General features: G+C 48.6%; 7 protein-coding genes across 7 annotated transcripts; 3 read left to right on the top strand and 4 right to left on the bottom strand.

Annotated features, from left to right (window-relative positions):
• Positions 1-391: 391 nt before the first annotated feature.
• Positions 392-938, top strand: Aspvir_004568 (SCF ubiquitin ligase complex subunit HRT1; the record flags this gene model as incomplete). The annotated part of the gene is made up of 4 exons (XM_043267792.1): positions 392-505; positions 573-651; positions 707-777; positions 840-938. The coding sequence occupies 4 exons, from the start codon at positions 392-394 to the stop codon at positions 936-938; spliced, it is 363 nt and encodes a 120-aa protein (XP_043123727.1).
• A 282-nt stretch (positions 939-1,220) lies between these two features.
• Positions 1,221-1,714, bottom strand: Aspvir_004567 (signal peptidase complex subunit 1; the record flags this gene model as incomplete). The annotated part of the gene is made up of 3 exons (XM_043267791.1): positions 1,221-1,421; positions 1,517-1,576; positions 1,667-1,714. The coding sequence occupies 3 exons, from the start codon at positions 1,712-1,714 to the stop codon at positions 1,221-1,223; spliced, it is 309 nt and encodes a 102-aa protein (XP_043123726.1).
• A 559-nt stretch (positions 1,715-2,273) lies between these two features.
• Positions 2,274-3,532, bottom strand: Aspvir_004566 (homoserine kinase; the record flags this gene model as incomplete). Its single annotated transcript, XM_043267790.1, has 3 exons — positions 2,274-2,615; positions 2,701-2,999; positions 3,106-3,532. 3 exons carry the CDS (start codon positions 3,530-3,532, stop codon positions 2,274-2,276), a joined length of 1,068 nt encoding a protein of 355 aa, XP_043123725.1.
• Positions 3,533-5,782: 2,250 nt separating this feature from the next.
• Aspvir_004565 (magnesium transporter CorA family protein) lies at positions 5,783-7,821 on the top strand (the record flags this gene model as incomplete). The annotated part of the gene is made up of 2 exons (XM_043267789.1): positions 5,783-7,185; positions 7,242-7,821. 2 exons carry the CDS (start codon positions 5,783-5,785, stop codon positions 7,819-7,821), a joined length of 1,983 nt encoding a protein of 660 aa, XP_043123724.1.
• A 480-nt stretch (positions 7,822-8,301) lies between these two features.
• On the top strand, positions 8,302-10,289 carry Aspvir_004564 (MID1 family protein; the record flags this gene model as incomplete). Its single annotated transcript, XM_043267788.1, has 2 exons — positions 8,302-9,541; positions 9,604-10,289. 2 exons carry the CDS (start codon positions 8,302-8,304, stop codon positions 10,287-10,289), a joined length of 1,926 nt encoding a protein of 641 aa, XP_043123723.1.
• Positions 10,290-10,752: 463 nt separating this feature from the next.
• On the bottom strand, positions 10,753-12,162 carry Aspvir_004563 (splicing factor ESS-2 family protein; the record flags this gene model as incomplete). Its single annotated transcript, XM_043267787.1, has 1 exon — positions 10,753-12,162. The coding sequence occupies one exon, from the start codon at positions 12,160-12,162 to the stop codon at positions 10,753-10,755; it is 1,410 nt and encodes a 469-aa protein (XP_043123722.1).
• Positions 12,163-13,176: 1,014 nt separating this feature from the next.
• On the bottom strand, positions 13,177-15,709 carry Aspvir_004562 (uncharacterized protein; the record flags this gene model as incomplete). The annotated part of the gene is made up of 2 exons (XM_043267786.1): positions 13,177-15,152; positions 15,238-15,709. The coding sequence occupies 2 exons, from the start codon at positions 15,707-15,709 to the stop codon at positions 13,177-13,179; spliced, it is 2,448 nt and encodes an 815-aa protein (XP_043123721.1).
• Positions 15,710-22,142: the final 6,433 nt, after the last annotated feature.

Raw genomic sequence — 22,142 nt, 5'->3', positions numbered from 1 at the left:
AGGTTATGGAGTAGACTCTACGCCACTTCGGCCTCAGTTTGGTTCTTGCAAACACAATCAAACAGGCAGTTTCATCTATAGCTGCTCCATCTCTTATCAACACAGGCGCGAGTGTGCAAGATCGGGTCTTCTCTTTCTCGTACTACAGCAAGTGGTATGTGCCCAACTCCTTTGAGGACCTCTTATCAGTTCTATACTCCTAGTATATCACCAGAAAACTTACGTCAGTACCTAGTCTTCACCGCAACATCCGATAATACCCTGCCGTCACTCCCAACTACGTAATTCGAGACTATTGGCCCCTCCTTTAAGCCTTTCACAAAACTGCAGTGAGCCTTGGCATCTCCTGGAACGTCTCTCCAGGTAGCTAGGGTAAGGAAGATACATCAAGATGGCGGATGTGGAGATGAAGGAGGCAGCCGCCGGGGCCTCAGCCAAGGGCAAAGGCGTGTCGAAGGGCTCGGAAGGGGCTAGTGACAGCAAGAAGAAGTTCGAGGTCAAAAAGGTACGGCTGAATCGATGCATACTTGTCATTTCTGAGAAAAGGTTGGTCTAATACACAATTGACGCAGTGGAATGCCGTCGCTTTGTGGGCCTGGGATATCGTCGTCGACAACTGTGCTATCTGCCGCAATCACATTATGGATTTATGTATGTCTTTCACACCTTTATTTTTGTTTGATGGATACTCATCTGCTTCGCACAGGTATTGAGTGTCAGGCGAATCAAGGTTCATCAACAACTGAGGAGTGCACAGTAGCCTGGGGAATTTGCAACGTAGGTTTCGCTTTAGCGACTGCTTTGCTTCATCTAGGGCTAACAAACGTTTTGCCTCTCAGCATGCATTCCACTTCCACTGCATATCTCGCTGGCTCAAAACCCGACAAGTTTGTCCGTTGGATAACCGAGACTGGGAATTCCAGAAGTACGGCAGGTAGATTAAAGATACGGGGATTTACGCAAGCCTCAGTTTGTGATTGCTCCTTTTGATCTCGCATAACCTAGAATACGGACTTTATCGATCGTCTGGGATTTCAATTGACAAGGGAAAGGACGGTTTGATGGCGAAGAGCAAACCGGGTTGGATGGCGTTCATAGTTTTTCATCGAACGTTGCTTGGCCAGAGGCTTTGATGCGCACATCCAAACTCATCACGATCGCAAAGATAAGATTGGTTTCATGTGGTACTCAATTGGTCGGTCAAGGAGATTATTAGGAGATTATGCAACTTTGACACCGTCAACCATGATGCCTGGGCCGCCCGCACTCCCTGTCGTGGGAACAAGCCATTTCTCAGGATGCTTGTTGTACATAGGCCAAGGAGGGATAACAGCCAATGCCGTCACTAATGTACCCGCCAAACCAGTCCAGAGCGTTAAATGTATATCTTCGTAAATGTATCCGATGAGAAAAGCAGCGACCTTTAGGAATGAGGAGAGCTTGTAAGTAAACGAACATATGTGAACATGGGGATGTAAGGGGAGAGCAGTTATATTGATCTTGAATCTGTACTTACTCCTGAAATGATCAAAAGAGCTGTAGAAAGCAGCTCGGCGATGCGCTGGCCGTGGAAATCCTAAGTCACCGTCAAGTTGCCAGGTTAGCTTCTAACCCCAGTGGCTAAACAAGACCAATTAGAAACGAGTGCGTCCAGGAGGCAACAAACAATCTGGCCTTCGAAAGCATCCTGTATGGGCGCAAGGATATCATCCATAACGAAGATAATTGCGAGTAACAACTATTATCTGGTTGTCCAATAGTCAATATCGGTTTTCTGGCTGGGGATGAAGCTCCAATAACGGTAAGGTAGAGTTGTTGATCGCCCGCAAGTCGGAGCGATCAAGCTGGCCCGCCTGGGGTTTGCCTGACCGCCTTTGAATAGGTACAGATAAGGCGGTAACGTCCGAGAGGGGTTAGATAGGTATATGGTCAGTTATATTCTGCTGTCATTTTTTTTACATCAAATCACTTGTAGATGCCAAGGCAGAGTTCTCGACAACCAATTTTGAAAGTACTATATTCTCATTTTGTGATGAGACCTGAGCTGGGGTAGGTATACCCTCCCGGGCTCGGATATTGGCCGGCCCATGACGCATGTAATGAGTCGATCGACGCCGCACAAGGGCAGAAACTCAGCCCAGCTTTGACACCAACAGACTCGAAAATAATATACATGGCAAACCATGGAACATCTCAAAGAGAAATATGCCACCAGTTGTCTAGTAGACTCCTCTCTTGCTACTTTTGTCGTAGATATCTTGAGCATCCAAGCCTCAATGTTGTACTGTGGCGCCGTCTTGGGCAGGCTCCAGTAATTTCCACTGGCAGGAGATGTTGTTGGAAGCAAAGTGGGACATAATGCGGCTTGCGATTTCTTCAAATCTGTCGGTGGCTAGAGCCAAAATGGTAGGCCCCGCACCTGATAGACAAATTCCAAGCAGGCCCGGCTGGGTAGATGGGTTCATAGACTGAAGAATCTCCGTCAAACCTGGAATAAGTGTCTTCCGGTACGGCTGATGGACCTTGTCCTGCATGGCCAGGTAAATCATATCTGGGTCTGGCGGAGAACTGCCCAGTGCTGCGGGAAGCAATGCAGCACGTTGCAAATTGAAAACCTAGCGAAGACAATGCGAATTAGACCGACGAGAAGCGCATCGCCAACGATTCGTCATGCGGATGGTTGAGATGGGTGTGACTTACGACGTCTGCTCTGGTGTACGTGGTAGGTAGGACGTTTCGTGCATTGGCAGTGGGCACCACAAAGTCTGGGATAATCGCGATGGCCTTGATTTCCTTGGCCCATTGGAACTTTCGATAATGGCCGATGCCCAGAGGAGGCTCGGGGGGGCTCCTGCCAGTATCAATGCCACCGGCAGGGGCAGGGAGAACTTCACTGAGCGGGATTTCCTTGCGAGCTACATCCTCGGGTTTCAGCTCATTCAAATAGGTACCGACGAAGCCTCCAAAGAGTGAGGCAGCCACATTGTCCGGATGCCTCTCTAAAGAAGAAAGATAACCATCAGTAACAAGGTCAAATATGATATGTCTGATGTGCAACTCAAGCCATATTCAACCCATGTGGGCAAAAAGGCCAGATTTACCTACCAATCATTAAGCAATAATCCAGTAGCCTGTCCTTGCTCAACCCGAGACGGCCTACTTCATTTCCCAACATCACGCCAGCAACCACTGCTGTGCCTGACGAACCAAGGCCTCGACCCAGAGGAATGGGATTTACAATATGGACTCGGGTCTCAACCGGGAATGCCCTTTGGTCATGGCATCTAAGTACGTACAGAGCTACACGGGTGATCAGGTTAACCTCCGGGTCCAGGCTAATCTTCTCAGTACTCTTGCTCTGATCCTCATACGTAATCACACAATTCAAAGGGTGCTCGGACGATGATTTGGAAGAATCAATGGTGACATGGAGTTCGAGGTGAAGCGACAATGCTAGGCCGATGACATCGAATCCAGGGCCGATATTGGCCGATGAACAGGGCGTTCTGATAATAAAGGAGGAGACAGCCATCGCAGTATCAGGGACGTCAAATATGGCCAGATCAACAGTCTGATTGGAAACGCATGAAAGAAAGACAGGAGCGTGAAAGGGGAAATAATTGGATTAAATGAACGATTTGGCTGGTATCTCTGTAGTAGTAGATACTGAGAAGTAGTGAAGCAGTGACTCTTTCAGTTCTTGGCACACACCGCAGAAAAAAAGAAAAAAAAGACCAGCCGACGTCGGGGCTGGATGGGAGGCTACTTAGTACCTCTCTATGGCCTACAGTATTATCATCATTGGGCTGCAAAAACAAAGTCTGATAATAGTAGAAGGCACTTATAAGCTGGTTACTTCCTTTCAGTATGAGAGTGCAGACTCATAACAATCATGACTATAGAGTTGGAGTGATTATTATTCATTGTGATGTTATGCATAACGGTGTATGTCATTTTCCCTAATCCATACCTTACTTATCTACCTCACCTAGACAGTACCGCCTTTAGATGGATATCAGAAATGCAGCGACAGTGATGGCTAAACTAGTGATTAATGTTTTATTGCTTCTGCTAAGGGGATATCTTTCATATATCAGCCCTATGACATGATCATAGTGATATACTGTAGATATAGGTATGGAGTACTACTCTGTACCTTATTCTGCATAGTACATCCCAACAAATAAATTAATAATGATGACACCGTAAATCTAGAAATTATACTAACTGCAGTTATAATACTAGAATGAATAAGATGGGCTGCTGCTCGCCACCATATTAATTTATTATCTAATTAGAAGCGTCAAAGATATCTTAAGTTTTCCTATTAATATTCTACATTTCCATGTGTACTGGTACAACTTAGCAGTGATTCTAGATTTGCCTCTGACTGCTTGATTTTGGCATAGTCTATCGATGTTATTCTTCAGAGATCCTTGTATGGAAGAATTTTCCTACCTTAATGATAGAATTTTCATGTAGGGACGGGAGTATGTCCCTAAAAGGTAGGCGGTTGACAGGTAGTCTTCACAGAGAGGTACATCGCTGTAGGAACAGAGTAACTACTGCTTATTCCTAGGAATTTTGCTTTATTATTACTGACGTTTAATTAATCATTATCATGGGTGAAGAAAATTGGAAGTTCTCATGAAAAAGAAAAAGAATTAGTGTTGAGTATCTAGCACTATTCCTTAGGCAACTGAACTAGCTTAGATCCAGTGGATACCTAAGGTAAGTTACCTACCTTTACAACGGATGTGCTGTAATGTTCCCGTTATGGCTCTGTACACAGCTTTTTGCCCCTCTTTTTCTCTCTCTCTTTTTTTTTTCCCTTTTTTCCTCCCTCCTTACCCTATTGTAGCAGTGACTTTAGTGTGGTTACCTTTCCTTAAAAACCATCGTCCAGTCTTCCTGTCTTCCACCTCGAGGACTACTCATTTCAACCCACCTGGGTGTACACCCTTTCCAACTATTTGCCTTTATAGGATTACATTATCCTATTTATTCATTCAATTGGATTCTTTGATCCTGTCTCTGTGTGCAGATTGGTGGTTCAGCCGTTCAGCATAGTGTGGCCTGAATTTATCAGTTTTTATTCCCTTGGGAAAAGCCCTCCGCATCACACCCCTCTCTGCTCATCAACCCGTCGCTGGGTTTGAAAATTCTTGCATCATCTTCTCTTTTTGATCTTCACATCTACCTGTAGCTTTGACTCGATTGCTAGTTCTCTGTTCTTGGTTGGCTTTTTGTTGACTCGCGAGCTATATTTCTCTCTTGTTCCAGCGGGATTCTTATTACATTAACGTCATCGACAAAAGGATCTGCGGTGTATCTCGACAAACCTCTTTAAAGAGCCCACTTGTCGACATAACACCCCCTGTTATCGCAATTCTGGAGCGACAAGGCTCCTATCCTCATTACACAGTCAAGTTGGCGGGGACTCGCTGCAACCGGACCTCTTTCCTCCACCCTCTTTTGGGCCCCAAGTTCAGGGTCTTCTGCGGGGGCGACACCAGACCCCCTTAACTAGGCTTACATAGCAAACTTTCAATTTTGGCACGAACAGGTGCATCGGTAATGCCGGGCCCTCTAAAGGGGTCTGGCTAATGGATGGAGGAACACTATTTTCCGGAGTGCCTTCATAGTCTGTCGTCTTTCCTCGGTTGGGCGTCAAGAAACGAATCAGTCACACTCACAAAGCCCTCGCACCTGCGCTTTTCCTAACGTTATCGGTTGATCAACTCTTAATAACTGTACTTGCGACGACGTCGAACCAGCAACAATGTCTGAATCACCAAAGTCCGAGAAGTACATGTGCCTGACTCGGTTCAGCACGCCAGTTCCCGAATTAGATGATCATCGATTTCAACTCGATTCCCCACCTCGGATTGAAGCCACCGCTGATATTTCTCTGAGTCGGCAAAACACTGCTCAGCATGCCTACCCTCAAGAGACGCCTCAGCGTCCCGATTTGCTCTCAATTCAAGATGCGCTTCGGGAAGCGGGGTCGCTTTCCCGGGATTTCGAGCAAGCTATACTAGATGATGATCGATCAGGCAAAGATGTTAATACCCTGGGCCGTCGTTTCTCCGTTGACCCAACCGGTAATTTCCGCCATGGCCGTACGTGGAGCCGAACCCACCAGGAACTTGCGAATATGTCACGAGAATCATCTCCCTCAGCTAGGTCATCATCGCCTCCGAATTCGGTTGAAGCCTTCGCAGACCCCCGCCGCCGTGAGCGTGCGAATACGCTGGAGAGCCATGCGGCTCCAGATCTTGAGGCCATTCTGCAGCGCACAGTGTCCGGCGGTACTCATCCCCGCCGTCCGACCTTTAGTAACGCGAGTGCTATTAGACCGCAACCAGGCGATATCCAGTTAGAACCAAGTGACGAGACTTGCGTGCCGACTTATGAGCAACCTGGCAGGATCCCGGTGATCGACTACGAGGAATTGGAGGAATTTGTGGCTCTGAGCCGGCAAATGAAGCCCTCGACTACTCGGCGTAAGCAGAGTCTAAGCTCTCAAAGTCGGGGACCTCGCGTTTTCTATGATCTGCGACCAGGGGTTCGGAAGTCTGATGTTGAACGCGAGAAGAGTGCTGATCGCTCTTCTTCGGACCTCATGGACCCGGATTTGAAGACAACCGATAAGGTCTATGCGAACGTTGTGGATGGAAAGGACATAGTGGAAAAGCTTCAGAATGAGAACGAGCCGACCCGCTTCGGGTTTTTCTCATCCGAGTCCCAGAGCACTGTGCATGCGGCGGAGCTAGGGGACCTTGTGCTTCCTGGCGATACTTTCAGGGATCTCTTTCAACTTGGCCCGGAGGGAGGTGTGTGGTGGTTGGACGTACTCAATCCGACGGAGGAGGAAGTTGCCGCACTCTCGCGTGCTTTTTCCATCCATCCACTGACTACAGAAGATATCTTGACTCAAGAAGCCCGTGAAAAGGTTGAGCTTTTCAAGCAATATTACTTTGTCTGCTTCCGGACATTCTATCAGCTCGACAAGACAGACGAACGCTTCATGGAGCCCGTCAACTTCTACATGGTTGTTTTCCGCGATGGTGTCCTCTCATTCTCATTCACCGAGAATCCACACGCGGCAAATGTCAGGAAAAGAATTGGGAAGCTCCGTGATTATGTGTCCCTCAGTAGTGATTGGATCTGTTATGCCATGATGTAAGTCGCAAGGGCATGATTCCCCAATGAGACCATCTGTTCTAACGTCGGCACAGTGACGACATCGTTGATAGTTTTGGGCCTGTCATCCGAGAGATTGAGATCGAATCCGAGGCAATTGAGGACCTCGTTTTCATCGCCCGCGTCGACGATTTTGAATCCTTCTTACCACGGATCGGTGGCCTTCGTAAGAAGGTTATGAGCTTGATGCGCCTTCTAGGTGGCAAAGCAGATGTCATTCGTGGTTTCTCCAAGCGTTGCAACGAGCAGTACTCCGTCACCCCGCGTGGGGACATTGGCCTTTACTTAGGTGACATCCAAGATCACGTGGTGACCATGATGTCAAATTTGGCCCACTTCGAGAAGATGCTCAGCCGCTCACATACCAACTATCTTGCGCAGCTCAATGTCACTAACCTGGTGCTGGGCAATCATGTCAATAAAGTCCTGAGCAAGGTGACGCTGATTGCCACCATGTTGGTCCCGATGAATCTGATCTGTGGTCTGTTCGGAATGAATGTCCGAGTTCCTGGTGAAGGGGAGGAAGGCCTGGGATGGTTCTTCGGCATCGTGGGGGTCATTGGTGCTGTTATTGTCCTCAGTGGTATAGCTGCTCGGTATTACAAGCTCGTTTAGAGCAGCGTGTATAGTTTTTGTTGCCGTTTATGTGTCCTATAATAACAAAGTATATACGGCACGGTTTTCGCTTATAATGCATTGGACTACCTGTCTTTCCTTGAACTAGTCGTTAATATCTACTACTGTAATTAAAAGTACCATCCAACTGCGCACGTTGGTCTTTGCATGACAGGAGATGATAGGATCATGTGGAGACTTGCGATTGAAGAAGTAGAGGAGTGGCTGTGCCGTTTTTGTGGCGCAGCCCCCTTCGAAGTGAGGAATACCGCTTGTCTACTTCGTAGATCAGAATCTATTGAGAGCGAGCTGGTTTCTCTTGCTTCGACAACTCTCGCGACGAACTTTCCCGCGAATGTTTTCATAGCATTGCTTCTCGCAGGTATCCCGCCATGAGAGAAAAGCTGCTGCCTTATCTCTGGTTGATTCTGTAATTTTCGAGCCTGAGGTGGATATCGTTCTTCGGAGCTCAGCCCATTGATGCAACTATCCATGCGGACTGATTTTTCATCTATGCATTACCTTTCAGCTGCATATTTCGGCGCCTTAATATTATACGCCCCTGTCTTTCTCGTCAAGCCGTGCCTTGCTCTTGATCCGCCCTCGGATTCCGCCCTTGTGATCTCCAGCAACGACACGAATGTAATTCTAAACGACATCGCACAACAATTCACATTCCCCCATGGATCATACAGTGGACTTGAGGTTCAGGATACCGTGAGCGAAAATGGAGAGACTCGAGGTCTCGACCTTGTTCGCAGGATTCCACCTGGCGTATCGTCTCTAGGGAACAATCAGTTCAAGACCAGCGATATCAAGCTTGGAGAGACACAATGGTGGTATTTTCCCAAGGAGTCCGTGAACGGCAAGAAATCTAACTCCACATCCGGGCTCCCCGAGAGTATTTCTGTTGACGGAACAAGCGAGCAAACTGTCAGTTCGGACGAACCTCGGAAGCGCGATGGAGACATCGTGAAGCGCTCGACCTCCGTATATCTTTCTCTGACGATGTGCTCAAAGCCCGAGATCAACAATACCAATGGCACTATTCCTGACTCTGTCCCATCATTACCGGAATTGAATTTATACGTTTCTACCTCAGAGTCACTCCAAAAACCGGGCCCGGGACAAGATAGCTCAAAGCAGAACGTGTTCACGGCCGATGATGGCTATGTGGGAGCTTCTGTGCAGGCAGATGGGGACGTTTTCATAGGGATCGCAGTGCAGAATTCGACGGCGTACTCGGGGAGCTACACGTATGAGATTGCTGCCTCAATCGACGCTTACTTTCACAGCATTGTGGACGAGCCATTTTTACACTTTGTTGACTCGGACATCCATGCTGCACTCTTGACAACAGACAATTTGACCCTTTCAGAAGAGGGGAGCGAGAATTATCAGCAGTGGATGAATCTCACACCGCCGTTCACAATGTTTGCTCATAATGTGAATGATACGGCAATCTCAGGTCTTCAACGGTCATACTGTGCTCTTGAGCGGTTAGCCCAGATTGGAAAAGGTGACCACGGGGTTGAAGGTGGTATGACGAACCGTGGTCTGGGCAAGAAACCTAAGGAGCAGTTCTACATCACTGGTCTCAACCGGACTTCCAATTACTCTGGAATTCTCGCAATGGATGGAAACTCTACCAACTCAGGGAATGGGATCGTTGGCGGAGGAGGGAGGGTCTGGAAACCTATGTACTTTGCAACCAAGTCAGGTGAGCAAGCCAGCAGCCCGGGTTTCTCTTTTGTATCGAACGAAGGTGCTGACCTGGACCAGATGACAATTGTGCCGTCCTTTTCAACCTGACATTCTGCTCCGAAGTTGCGTACGCAGTCCCATCAAACCCTGATCTTGGGATCGTACAACTTGGTTCGAAATATGACAAATATGCCGAGTCTCTATACAAAAACTTTTCCTATTCCCTGGATCAGATCCAATGCAACACGACCAACGAAACCAGCTTCTCTTTGGCTGTGGGTTGCAACGACTGTGCGGATGCTTACAAGCAATGGCTTTGTGCGGTGACTATCCCCCGTTGCGCTGACTTCTCGAGCAACGGTTTGTTTCTCCAGGTCCGAAACGCGGGCCAGCAATTCATCAACGGCAGTACTCTCAGTCCCACCGACCCCAGGCACAGGGATCCTGCGCAGAACAAGTCGCGCAATCCCATGATAGACGATCAGATCCGCCCGGGCCCTTACAAGGAGCTCTTGCCGTGCCAGGACATCTGCTACAGCTTGGTGAAGCGCTGTCCCGCCGCCCTTAAGTTCAGTTGTCCCCAGGGTAAGCGGCTCAATTCTGCCTACGGCCAGCGTGGTTCGAGCAGCGAGATCACCTGCAGCTATCCGGGGGCAGCGTATGACTTGAACGCTGGACGGACCCTCCGCGAGCCTCTGGGTTGGCTTTTACTTGCAACGGGGAGCTTCTGGTTATCTTTCTGGGCTCTCAGGGTGGACGCTTAGATGCATTCTTTTTCCAAGGATTCTTCCCATTGGAGCGAATCGCGGTGCAGAATAATTGGTTTCGATGATACCCTCCCTGGCTTTTGATCTATTGTTTGCTATCTGTTGTTGAAAGTTTACCATTGCATAGCTGGTTGAATTGCATTTTCTACATAATTCCATGGACTTTAGCTACCAACTTTAGCTACCAAGGAAATTGGTACAAACCGTGACATGTTTGCAATGGAACATCGCCCCGTCCGCATGAGTGCATATCAACCTTTCGGGGAGTGTGACCTTGTTATATCATGATCAAGAGAATGCCCTGTGAAATTTAGAATAACTGAATACCCGCCTCGCAATGCAACCCACCAGCAACGCCGAACATCCCAATCATCCGGAGAAAAATCTATCAACCATAAACGTAATGGCCCAAGGGAAGAGATACGACAGATCTTGCCGGCTCGTAGGAAAAGGTCACCAATCATTTAGCTCTCCTGGGAGTCGGGGTCCACATATTCCTCAGACTCGAGGAGCTTGCTGCCGGTCGAGGGGTGCTTCCAACCCGTTGCAGTAGTTTCTGCGCCGCAGGGGTCAGAGCCTTGCCCTGTCCGCTGGATGCAGCAACCGCAGGGGTACGTAGCCCAAAATCCAACCGAGGGCTGCTCGCGAAACGCGGCGTTATGGGCGTTCTAACCTCGCGCGCCGCCTTCTCGGCGCGTTTCGTTCTTGCTACCCGGTCGACTATGCGGTGGTGCAGATCTTCGCGTTTGCGGTTCTCCCTGATCGAGAACGGGTTGGGAGTAGAGTCGCTCGCACCGAGCAGGCGAAGATCATCACCTGACAAGGATGTGGACTCTGAGGTTTCCGCGGCAGCATGGTCGTAGTCCGGTTCGGGCTCGTCCTCGTCGACAAAAGCATATCCGTTAACCCGTGGCGTCTCCCCCCCCGCGTATCCCGCTTCGGATTCGGTGAGTCGGGGCCGGCCAGCAATGGCATCTTTGATGGCAGATATCGATGGCGAGGGAGGGACGTCGTTGCCCTCAGCCGCAGAAGAACCGTGCCGAACACTTGGCTCCGGCAGCCTGGTATTCTCGTGCACCACTCGCTTAGGCCCCGCGCGCGAAACCGCTTCAGCTTTTTGTGAAATCGTCTCGTGTGTATCCTCTATCGAAGACGGCATGAACATGAGCGAGTTCTCCGGCCTGGACTTCCACGTATCCGGTTTTGCGGGCCGGGCGTCCAAATCCGTCTTGATCGCTAGCTGTCGCTCAGTACTGCCCCCCTGTGCTGCGATGCGTTTCGCTTCCCGTTGTCGATGGGCAATCTGCCGAGCTGTAGGAATCTTGTTTCCACTCCAGAGCCAGGCATACTTCTCCTGGCGCTTGGCATTCTGCTTGTCCAGCAGTTTATTGAACGACTCGTTGTCCTCGCTGGTGTATTTGGCCTGAAAAGCCATGAGCCCCAGATTGGTGATATCTGGGATATCTTTTGGAGCGGTCTCAGGCATTGTAGTAGTCGTCGTTGAGATCACCGACCTCGGCGTATCACCTTGCCAGCCGGTCGGGGTGTCGTCGGGTCGTTCTGTACCATGGAGCCGGGGAACGCTGCGAGCTCTGCCGGGAGTCTTCAACAAATCCGTGAGTTTCTTTTTCGAACTCGCAATCCACTCTTTGTTCTTCGATTCCAGTGCGTCTAGGTACTCCTGCTTCACTTGCTCCTCCAGCAGTCCGGGAAAGTAGTCACGAGCAATAATCTCCGATAAGGCATTCGTGTAGACATCTTCGTCCAGAACCGTGGCTGGCCGTTTGATCCGCTTCGGTGGAGGAGGAGGGGGCATAAGACTTTGTTCATTTTGACGTTTGGTCAACGCCTGCGATGGAGTGGAGGCCATATTGAACGACTTCGAAGGGTGGGCTGCCAGGACGGAAAGTCACGAAAAAGAGCCTGTTCAGATGAGTGATTGTCCAAATGAGAGCCGCATGCTGATAATCAGTGACCACATGATTTCCTTGTGCGTCCTTCCTGCCTTCCTTCCCCTCTTCCTTTCTTCCTGGGTTTCTTTCTGCCTTTCTCTCGAGGAAGAGTGGAGGGTTGAGCGAGTCTGGACTCTGTGAGGTTGATAAGGACCGCGGAAGTGGCGCCTGGCGGACAACGACGTCACGTTATCTGGACCGATAGTTTAGTTTACCAGCTACGGAGTACAGTTGCCTATCCGATATCTTCAACGGAGAGCAACTTTCCTGTACAGAACAATCAGACGTACCCGCCAGCATTGCTGATAATATTGAGAATTCATTCGTCTTTCGCTTCTCGCCAAAATTAAAACACGAAATCGGGCCGATCCATGCCTCTCTATGTGTACAGACCTGTGTCCAAGATTCAACAAGAGACGTCAACGGGGCAAAAGAAATTCCAACCAGAAGATCACAACAAGGAAAAGAAAACAAAAAGAAAAATCAGAAGGCAGGAATGAACGTGATCTGCCTTGCAAAGTACCCTATCCCATCCACCGCATTTTCCAAACCGTCCATGCCAGATAAACACCCAACAGACATCTCTTCGTTTCCCCCCCCCCCAAAAACAGCCGCTGAGAAATGCAAATCGAATCTAAATCACCGACGCAGAGAACACCGAGTGTGCAAGGTTGAACGAAGGTATGCAGATAATCAACAAAATTCAAGATATATGAAGGATTAACCCACAGCAGGATGCTAGCAACAAGAAAAAGAGAATCGTCAAGTCGTGGAAGTGGTCTATGGAGCGATTGGTCGGTTTGAAAGGAGTAAAAGAAAGCACAAAAGATTGAATGGATGAAACAAGAGAGCGAAGTGACAGCAAGCTTCTGTTAAGGTCGATCTATGCTTTTGGAGCAAAAGGCGCGGATAGCGAATTGCCTGCAACAGTTTCAATTCGCTGCAGGGGTAGGGAAAAGGGAGTATGATGTTCTGCCTTTTCTTCGATTGGGGCTGTTCACCGAGATTGGAGGAAGTCGTGCTGAAGCATTACTCCTAGTAGTCCTGACGATCCGTGGGGCCTCTACCTCAGATGTTGATTTGGCTCTATCGTGAACCGAACCGCTTGTCCGCGCCGGGTCCGCAGGCCCGGGGCTGGAGTTATTTTCAGCTCGCGACATGATCTGCGTCTCAATCTCTCGTGCCAGACTTTTGGTCTGCCGGTGGTGGCAAGAAACTTCTGTACGGCCTACCGACGATGGCGCTGTATAACCCGACTGCTCTGTGGAGGGCAAGTGCTCCATGGATGGCAGTTCCCGGCTGCTCGCCAGGCTATGCACCAGCTCTGGGACGCTGCCCGTCGAGACAGAGGAACGATGTTTGCGCACAATCGATGCGGCACGGGAAAGTATCAGACTCTCCTGTGAGTTGCACTTGCTGATGGGAGAAAAGCTGCTTCGGGGAGACACCGGATGGTCCATAGTGTGAATTAGTCCCTGTGAGCAAAAGGAGAAATGCCGGTCAGATTCCGCATCAGCCGCCAAGTACTCCTCGTACAGGGTGTCATGCGTCATCTGTTTTCCGATAGCAGAGGGGAAGATTGATGAATTGACGGGCTGGAAATAATCTCCGCCGGTAGAGACGATTTCGCTCTCGTACTCTGCGCTGGACGGGGCCACAGCTACTTGGGAGGTGTGTAACGAACGGGCTGGGCTGGGATCCAACTCCCGGCTGGGTAAACGCGACGTGCTGAGGCGTATAGGGCGAAGAAGCTCGACGTCCTTGCCTTCGTTTGCTGGCCCTGCACAAGCTGCTCTGGGATCATCATGGTTATCTGCCGCACGAGCCTCCTCCAGCGAATTACCTGACCAGTCAAAGTCAAACGTTGACTCCGCCGCATGCTCGTAGCAATAATCTATGTCAGCATCCCAAGACTCATAGATGGTTTCATAAGCGGGTTTGCGGCGAGCGGACGACCGCCTGCGAATTGGCCCTCCAACCGCTTGGTCGCCGGCATCCTGGAACAGACGATACTGTGGAAGAGTAGGAGACCCGAGTGCCTCGGAAAACTTTCTGGAGAGCTCCTCAGCAACGCAGATGGATAGTCGAGACTTGCGACGCTGAACAGACGGGATTGGCACCTCGGCTGACGGGTCTATCTGAGATGAAGATGGAGGCATTGCTATGTCGGCATTCGCCTCGGGGCTATCATGCCAGTGAGTGATGCCCTGTCCCTCCGGTACTTCTTCCAACACAGGCTTGAGGTTAGGAAGGGAGACGGAGGTCTCAGCGTCTATTCTTTCGCTGTTCGCGTCGGTGGTGACAACATGTTCTGGTTGAAACGGAAATATTCCTTCAACTCTAAACTGGGGCAGAGAAGAGCACTGTTCCACGTCGTCTGTATTGCCATACACGTGCTCAGGGTATGTGGGCTGAGAGGACAAGCCCAGAATCTCATCAATGGCGCGTGGTGCGGGCTCAGACAAGTCTGGCGAAGCTGTCAGTTGAGGGGAAATCGTGCTCGGTGGCGGAGTGGTGGAGCCGGCCCTGGGATATCTTGGGACAGGTCGAGAGAAGTTCTCAAAGACGCGCGATTCTCTTCTGGCCCTATGATCTTGCTGTTTCGGACTGATTGACAATGAAACGCTTGGAGAAGCTGGTGGGCTTGTCGGAGTTGGAGACGTTCGGTGCTCTGCGATAGCTGCTCCGCCATTTGTGAGATCTTCTGAAGAGAAGCCTTGAAAATGGAGATCGTCTGCCCGGATGCCCTTGAGTCCCGTCATCGGTCTCTGAGAGGCACGGATGGCGGAAAATTCGGTGACGATGTCATTTTCTCTGGCTTTATCAAGTGCCTGAAATTGGGACGGACTCGTATGAGTCAGATGGTGGAAATCAAAGGGATTGGAAATGAGGCTCTTCAAATGTTCATCTGTATACCAATGTTACCGAGGGAGTCAATTTGAAGTCTCTTTCACTCTAGCCAATATTACCCTGGGCGGGGGTTTGAGACTTACGGGCACTATTTTGTCGCGTCTTGTGGTGGCGACTGAAGATCTCTGAGACCTCGAAACGGGACTTCTCGCGCTCTACTTCATCCTCCTCGTCAAGAGTGGCGGCGATATTGAACTTGCTTCCCTGACGACGCAGAATACGGCTTCCCCGTGAAAAGAGCGATTTGGTCATGCTCTCGTGCCTCTCATGCCTGTCTGACCGAATACCTGCTGAGGAGCTGGCTCGGTCTTCATTGGAGTAGGGCAATGAAGCAGCCTCAGCAGAGGTCATAGAGGAAGCGGGCGAGCGGCGGGACGATGTGGTGGAGGTTGAGGTATTGCTCCTGGATCGACCACTGAAGACCGAGAGGCGTTTGGGACTGTGAGCATGAGCGGTTGATCTCGAACGGATGTGGGCCGTATAGTCCGGAGGATCATTGGAAGCTCTGGTGGATGGTCGGTCTGAGAGGTCCGCCTCTTCTTGCTTTGCAAGCATGGTGGAATAGTGAGATAGATGGATCCCGATAACAAGACGACCTTTTGTGCAGGTGGATTGCAACGAGACGATGGTTGCGATCAATAGAGTGTGAATGCAAAGCCAGGCAGTTCATCAAACAAGCATTCAGGCGGGAAGATGCCGTTCCGTCGTTGACCTTGGAAAGGGATCAATTCCCCTTAAAGTGAGCGAGATTCAAGATCGACCAGAGCATATAAAGCAGATCTTTGTTGGGAGACCAGGGACTCCAAGCGAGCCATTGACTCGTGCGAGACTGGAGGGAGAGAGAGAGGGGGGGAGGGAAACGGTGATTGTTGCCCCTTGTGTTTTAGAAATGTATCGGGTTCAGGAGACAAGTGAGTGGCATGGAACTCTAACACGAAGTATAAAGGGGGATCTTGCAACAAGAATTGGACTAAAGAGCAGCAAACAGAGCAAGCAGCTTTGAGTGAATGAATGACAGAATGAGAAAGATTGTGGCCAAATGAGCGGTTCACTGATCAATCATCAAGAGGAGCAGTGTATGGAGGTTATGTTGCGTCGGAGGACAAGGATGGCTTTCAGCCCACAAAAAAGAAGACCCAACCGAATTGGAATAATAATGAGTGATGGTGGAGTAAGAGATGGAGAACGATGGACTAAAAAATCTCAGATTTGAGGGTCCAGAACGGCAAGTAAAAAATAGTAGCAGTAAAGATCATATAACAACACTACTTGCCATCTAGACACTCCGTAGATACTCCATAAACAAATAAGATGGAATCAACACGGACAGTAAAACGGAGTATCAGAGACGAAGATGATGGTGACGATCATAAGAAACGTAACGGACGCGAACACTCCTACTATGACCAGGTGGGCTAGTACGGAGTGGTAGTTACAAGCACTAAAGTACCTAACTTACCTAGTACCCTAACCGAAGCAAGTGTAAAGCGTAAACAATAATGTAAAATAGAGTCCCTTGGGTCCAGTTGGGGGGGGGGGAAAGAGAAAGGATTAGATTAAACGATCGAGTCCATTTGACGATACTCCGACTCCGTAGACTACACAGGCTGGAGTCCGGGGAGATTTCACGGTGGACAAGAACACTAAAAAATAAGGAGTTTAGACTGTGATTTATTATATATATATATGTATTTATCAATTTATTATTTATTATTGTTATCACGATCGTTTAGTAGATAGCATAAGAGGTGGCTAGATACCTCGAATTAGGGACGTACTTCGCAGTTACCACCCGCTGTAAGGTACCTAGCTTCCCTGCTTCTTACGGAGGAGGCTGGCTTAACTTGACTCCTATTTTGCTTTTGATACAAAGACTGGATAAATGACGATAAGCCAACTGCCCACGTTCTTACCGTTGAAAACCTACAGTAGAAAGGAAAGGGGTTAGGGAAAAAAAAAAAAAAAAAAAAAAAATTAAAATAAACAGCAGGAAGAAAAAGCAAAACCATCAGCTAGCGGGAACTTGAATTTCCAGAAGGAAGAGCGAAAATGGGAAAGAACGGCACGAGGGGGGAGCCCACCTGGAGGATAAAAAGCAAAATCCAAAAAGCCCCCCGTTCCTCCCCTTCCCTTCGCCCCCCAAAAAAATAGATAATTCCCCTGCAGCTACCTTAGCTGGTTAGCTTGGTTCAGATCTAGTCCATGTACGGAGTACTCTCTACTCCGTACACTGTTATAGTTCATTGACAGCCTCACACCTCAGTATAATTACAGATCTATCCATGGGTGACACCTACCTTACAGAGTACCTGACACATTTAGAGTACGGATACATACAGCAGCAATACCTCCATGCATGGATATCCGCATTACTCTGTGCAGCTACCTCCAACTACCTACGGTTCGTTGCCCTATTCCTGGACCTACCTAGCTAGAAATAGGTAGTTGGTTATTGGTGGTGCCTCCTCCAACCAGATATACAGGATATTGGCTCAACCGATCTCAAGGGAAATCGCATTATCCTCCTTGTCACAGCAGTGTCGATGCAAGGACAACTCAAGACAGCGAGTGTCCGCCAGGTCAGTCTGTGTGGGAGTCCAATAGCTAGATTTGGAGTTCCATCTAGGAAATTACCATGGGATGAGGGAAGATCCCACCTGTTTTCTGTTCAGATCAGCAGTCTGATAAGGGATTGCCTCCGTCAAGGTCCCGACATTTCTGGAACTGAAGTCATTTCCTTCCAGTCCAGGAACTCGGGAGCATCCTTCAGGATCATGGCCAATAATGGGGCACAATGTCAACATACAAGGTCACTCTACAGACGCGTCCGAAGTTCTATAGCTGGCAGGTCTGGGCGGCTTGTCCCGTGTGTGCTGATCGCATCGCGATTTGGATATTGAACGGCTTCTCAAAGCGGTTGATGTGTCCGATGATCTTTTTGAGGCTTTGTAGAATCCATTTCCGTGAAGGAGACAAAATCGTGGAAGGGAAAAATATGCCAGGAGACAGACGAACCATGGCACAAAAGAAGAGGCGGCGAGCCAGTCTGCAGAGTGGGAGCCTGCATCAAGGGGCCGAAGGCTGGCCAGTCTACTAATCCGTACAATACACATCAAGGAGGCTACAAATATACGTGAGGTCTCAGAGTACTCCGTAGTCTGCAGGGATATACTACAGTGCACCAAGTACCTACATATCTAGAACCATTGATGTCGGCCGGCGATGCTGCTATGGAGTATCTACACTGTTCTTGACGTAATCCCATACTTTCACAGAGTACGCATTGTATCTTCCTCTGAGGTATCGCGCGACCCGGTGGAGTTTTTGGCTTTTTTGTTTGCTTTTATTTGGGGGGTGGGTTTCGAGAAGAACGAGGCCCACCTCGTAGAGAAAACGGGAAATGAAAGAGGCAGACGAGTGACATCCGGCCAAAGTCTGGGAGATCGACAAGCCTCAAGGAGTGATTTGAGAAGGAGGAGACGATGAACGAAACAAGCAATACTCCGTAATTAGGTACTTCGTAAGTACTCTGAGTCTGGGTAACAAACATCCAACATGAAAGCAAAGCCATAATAATGGACTCGACAAGCAACAAAGCTCATTGTTAGGCCTGCGGAAACATTGTTTCGGATTTCCCCATGTTCCGTACCTAGATGAGCTCCAAACAAGGGAGCGAAGCACATGTAACAATTGACCAGAGCAGGGCAACAGATGACACCTGCCTAATCTAGGGGCGCCAGCAGAACTCGGTAACATGGTGCCTGAGGCCACACATGCAGAATTATACGAGTACAATAATACCTGTACCTGACATTGGGAGGGGAAATCTACTCACGTACAGGTAGTCTGCTTGTCACTTGTGGTGGTCAGACAACCAACCTTTGAATAATTTTCAATTGCTCGAGTCTTGAAATTCTCAAGTACGAAAGTAATATCGAGCGTTCTGTTGTAAATAATTAATATAAGGAAGCCAGTGCTGCGCCTCCATGGGACGTCAACGCTCTCATGATCCAAGCACAGAACGATCTAGCAACCTCCGTTGAACTGGGATGCGGCGGATTATGGACTGTCTTGACTACTGTTGGACTCACTTAGGCTGAGACTGGTTCACTTCGAGAGACTTTACATTAAGGTAACCCCAAGAGGCATGAGGGCATCTGTGATTGGCCAATTTTTTTATTATTGACTTTTATGGTTGGTGAGTCCAATTCTGTGAGAAATTCCGAGCAGTGTGGACAAGACTGGAGAGGAGTTAGTGACAGACGGGACAGGCACAAAATAAAGTGGGCATTTCGGCCATTCACAGTGTGGGCTACTCTTAAGGCGCTTTAGTGCTGCACTACTCATGCAACTATTTTAGTATTTACGGTCAAACCATTAGCGGCCGATTGGGTGCAGGTTTATGGCGTAAGCCCCAAAGAGTTAATTTAGGACGCAGAGATACCTAGGTAAGGAAGGTAGATAGCAAGTGCGAAAGATCGAGCCAGACATTTGAGATCGATGTAGCAGAGCCATTCATCATGCGATAGAGACAGGGGTAGAAGGAACCCTCCATGGACGTGTCAAATGTCAATATGGTACTCCGTACCGAAGACGTCAACGCGTTCTTGCATTTGTCTAAATGCCAGAACATATAAGGTAGCTATCCATGGATGTGATTCGTCTGGAAGGCCCCAGCTCCAGAAGATAACGGTTCACTCTCACTAGTTGATGCCTTGATGGGGTAACGGAATGATAGAACGAATTGCGGTACGTACCACACAGTTATGTTCCAAGGGACTGATTGTTGTTGTGACTATCCTAATGAAACCTCTTGGATTCTGGAATCCGGACAGAATGTTTAATGAAATGCGAGTATCCTTGTCAAGTTGTGTGGTCAGAAGGGAAAAGTAACCAACCATGTAGTGTACCGAGGACAGTGCAGGTTAGGACTACCTTACATACCCCAGACTCCAGCCACCTATGTAACTATTGGATGCGCTCTTCCGTCTGACAGGGGACTATCCACTAGTGTCATGATTATTATCACTCCTAGAAAGTAACACGTTGCGGTTCCTGTAACTGTAAGCGAGATCGCATCTGAAAACATGCCGAGTATCGAAGATTTAACCGAGTTTGAGGGTATCAATACCTATTATTATGAGCTCTATTCGGTATCTTCTATTCTCTTGTTGAGATAGTAGACCTCGGATAGATTCAAATATCAGGCAGACAGGAGTCTGCATTGAAACCTACGACATGTGTGTCTGTGTCGCACCTGCAAGAGGATGGATCATTGATGGATGCAGTTTGCCCACTGTAGGTGTCTAGATCACATATGTTCCTAGTCATGTCTCATTTTGGCTTGCCTAGATACTCGGCGAGTCAGAAGTCGGTCATAGCATCAGTCTAACAATCACTCTCACGTAGAAGAGCACGTTCACCTGTCATATCTTATGATCGTCAAGTGTCAGTTTGTCAGAGCTTGAATCAAAACTAATATTGACAATGTAGATACTAGATAGTCCCACATCTTAGGAAACTGAGACAGCCTGGCATTAGCAACAATAATGATAACCCACAGTCCCACAAAATTTCCAATCTCTGAATCGCGTCATTCATCGCACAGATGCAACTAAGCACTGTAGCAAATACCAAACAAGACCTACGGAGTACTCATACTCGAATCCACCGAGTACTCAATGGATCATTATGGGTGGATTGATGTGTTCGCTCTCATCCACATCGCTCCTTCCTCTTCTTCTCTCTTCCACCATTTTCGGCCGTTGGCTTCCTTACCTGCACAACGGTGGAGACATTCGGTGTGGTAATTATTGTAGGCCAATGACCAGATCCTAAGATAGATATCCTGGCGAATTGAATCCACTGTGCTGGACTCATGGCTGACGCAAGGCAATAAATCTCTCAGCAAAAAGTGTCACACCGCTGAGACAAGCTAGTAACATAGAACACAATACATTACCAAAACTGGTTCAAACAGATCCAGCTTGAAATCAGTAAGACAGGGATGTAGTCAAACATGCATGCATGGTGTATGTATGTGTATGCATCCTGGGTACCTACAGGACGAAAGGCCCATGGAGAGTCAATGCGGGAGAGACACCTGCTGTGCTCGCACATGATGATTTTCCAGGATTGCCTACGTACACTACCTAGGCTGATTCCGTGATATGCCTCTGGCTGTTAGAACCCAGCTCATAGTGGTTTGGCCTTTTACTGGATTATGCTGATTACAGAGTACCCTACCTAGGTAGATAACCAAAATCAGCTGATCCGAACGAACCCGTTACTCTGGTTCAAATGTTCCAAACCCATCTGGATAAGGGCTTCGATCCTCGATCAATCAGATCTCTCGAATCTCGATCAAATCCCTGCTCGTGCCGGGTTAGCTGTGTAAGTCTGTAAGGATAGCACCTGGCCACTCACTGCTTTCTAAGCAAGGACGAACTTGGATCAAACCGCCAACTGGTTTGCCCTCCTCAGTTCTCACGTGCGAGACTATACCTTGGCTTAGTTGGCTACACTCCGTATTCCGCAGCGTATCTGGATGCTGCCTCACCACTGTCTCAAAAGATAAACTTTTGCCCCTGGAACAAAAATCAGACCAAGAGCTATGTTTCACTTGTTCGTCTCCTGAAGATCATTTTGTCTAGAATCTGTCGATTCAGTATCTCTGCCCTCTGGAGTCTCAATGAAAGTCTATCGTCCGTCCCACTTCTCCAACTATCCTGCTTTGAGTATATATGACGACTCGGTGGACTCTTGGCTTCCTCGATTTGTCTTTTGGCTGCCGGTTTATTATTTTTGGAAACTAGACGACCACTAAAGCAGGCGACGATCATGATGTTGCTACTCCGTACAGAAATAACAATAACAATAACAGTAACGTACCAGCGATCATCATCTACACTCTTCGTCGTCTTCCTTGTTCCTGCGCAGAGACCAAACATAACAAGATAACAGAGGAGCGGTCGACCTCCGTCGACCG

The sequence above is a fragment of the Aspergillus viridinutans genome, assembly GCF_018404265.1.
Source record: "Aspergillus viridinutans IFM 47045 DNA, scaffold_2, whole genome shotgun sequence".
In the NCBI taxonomy this organism is placed as follows: domain Eukaryota; kingdom Fungi; phylum Ascomycota; class Eurotiomycetes; order Eurotiales; family Aspergillaceae; genus Aspergillus; species Aspergillus viridinutans.
The sequence above is the reverse complement of the archived record's forward strand: the minus strand, read 5'-3'. Positions and strand labels throughout refer to the sequence as shown.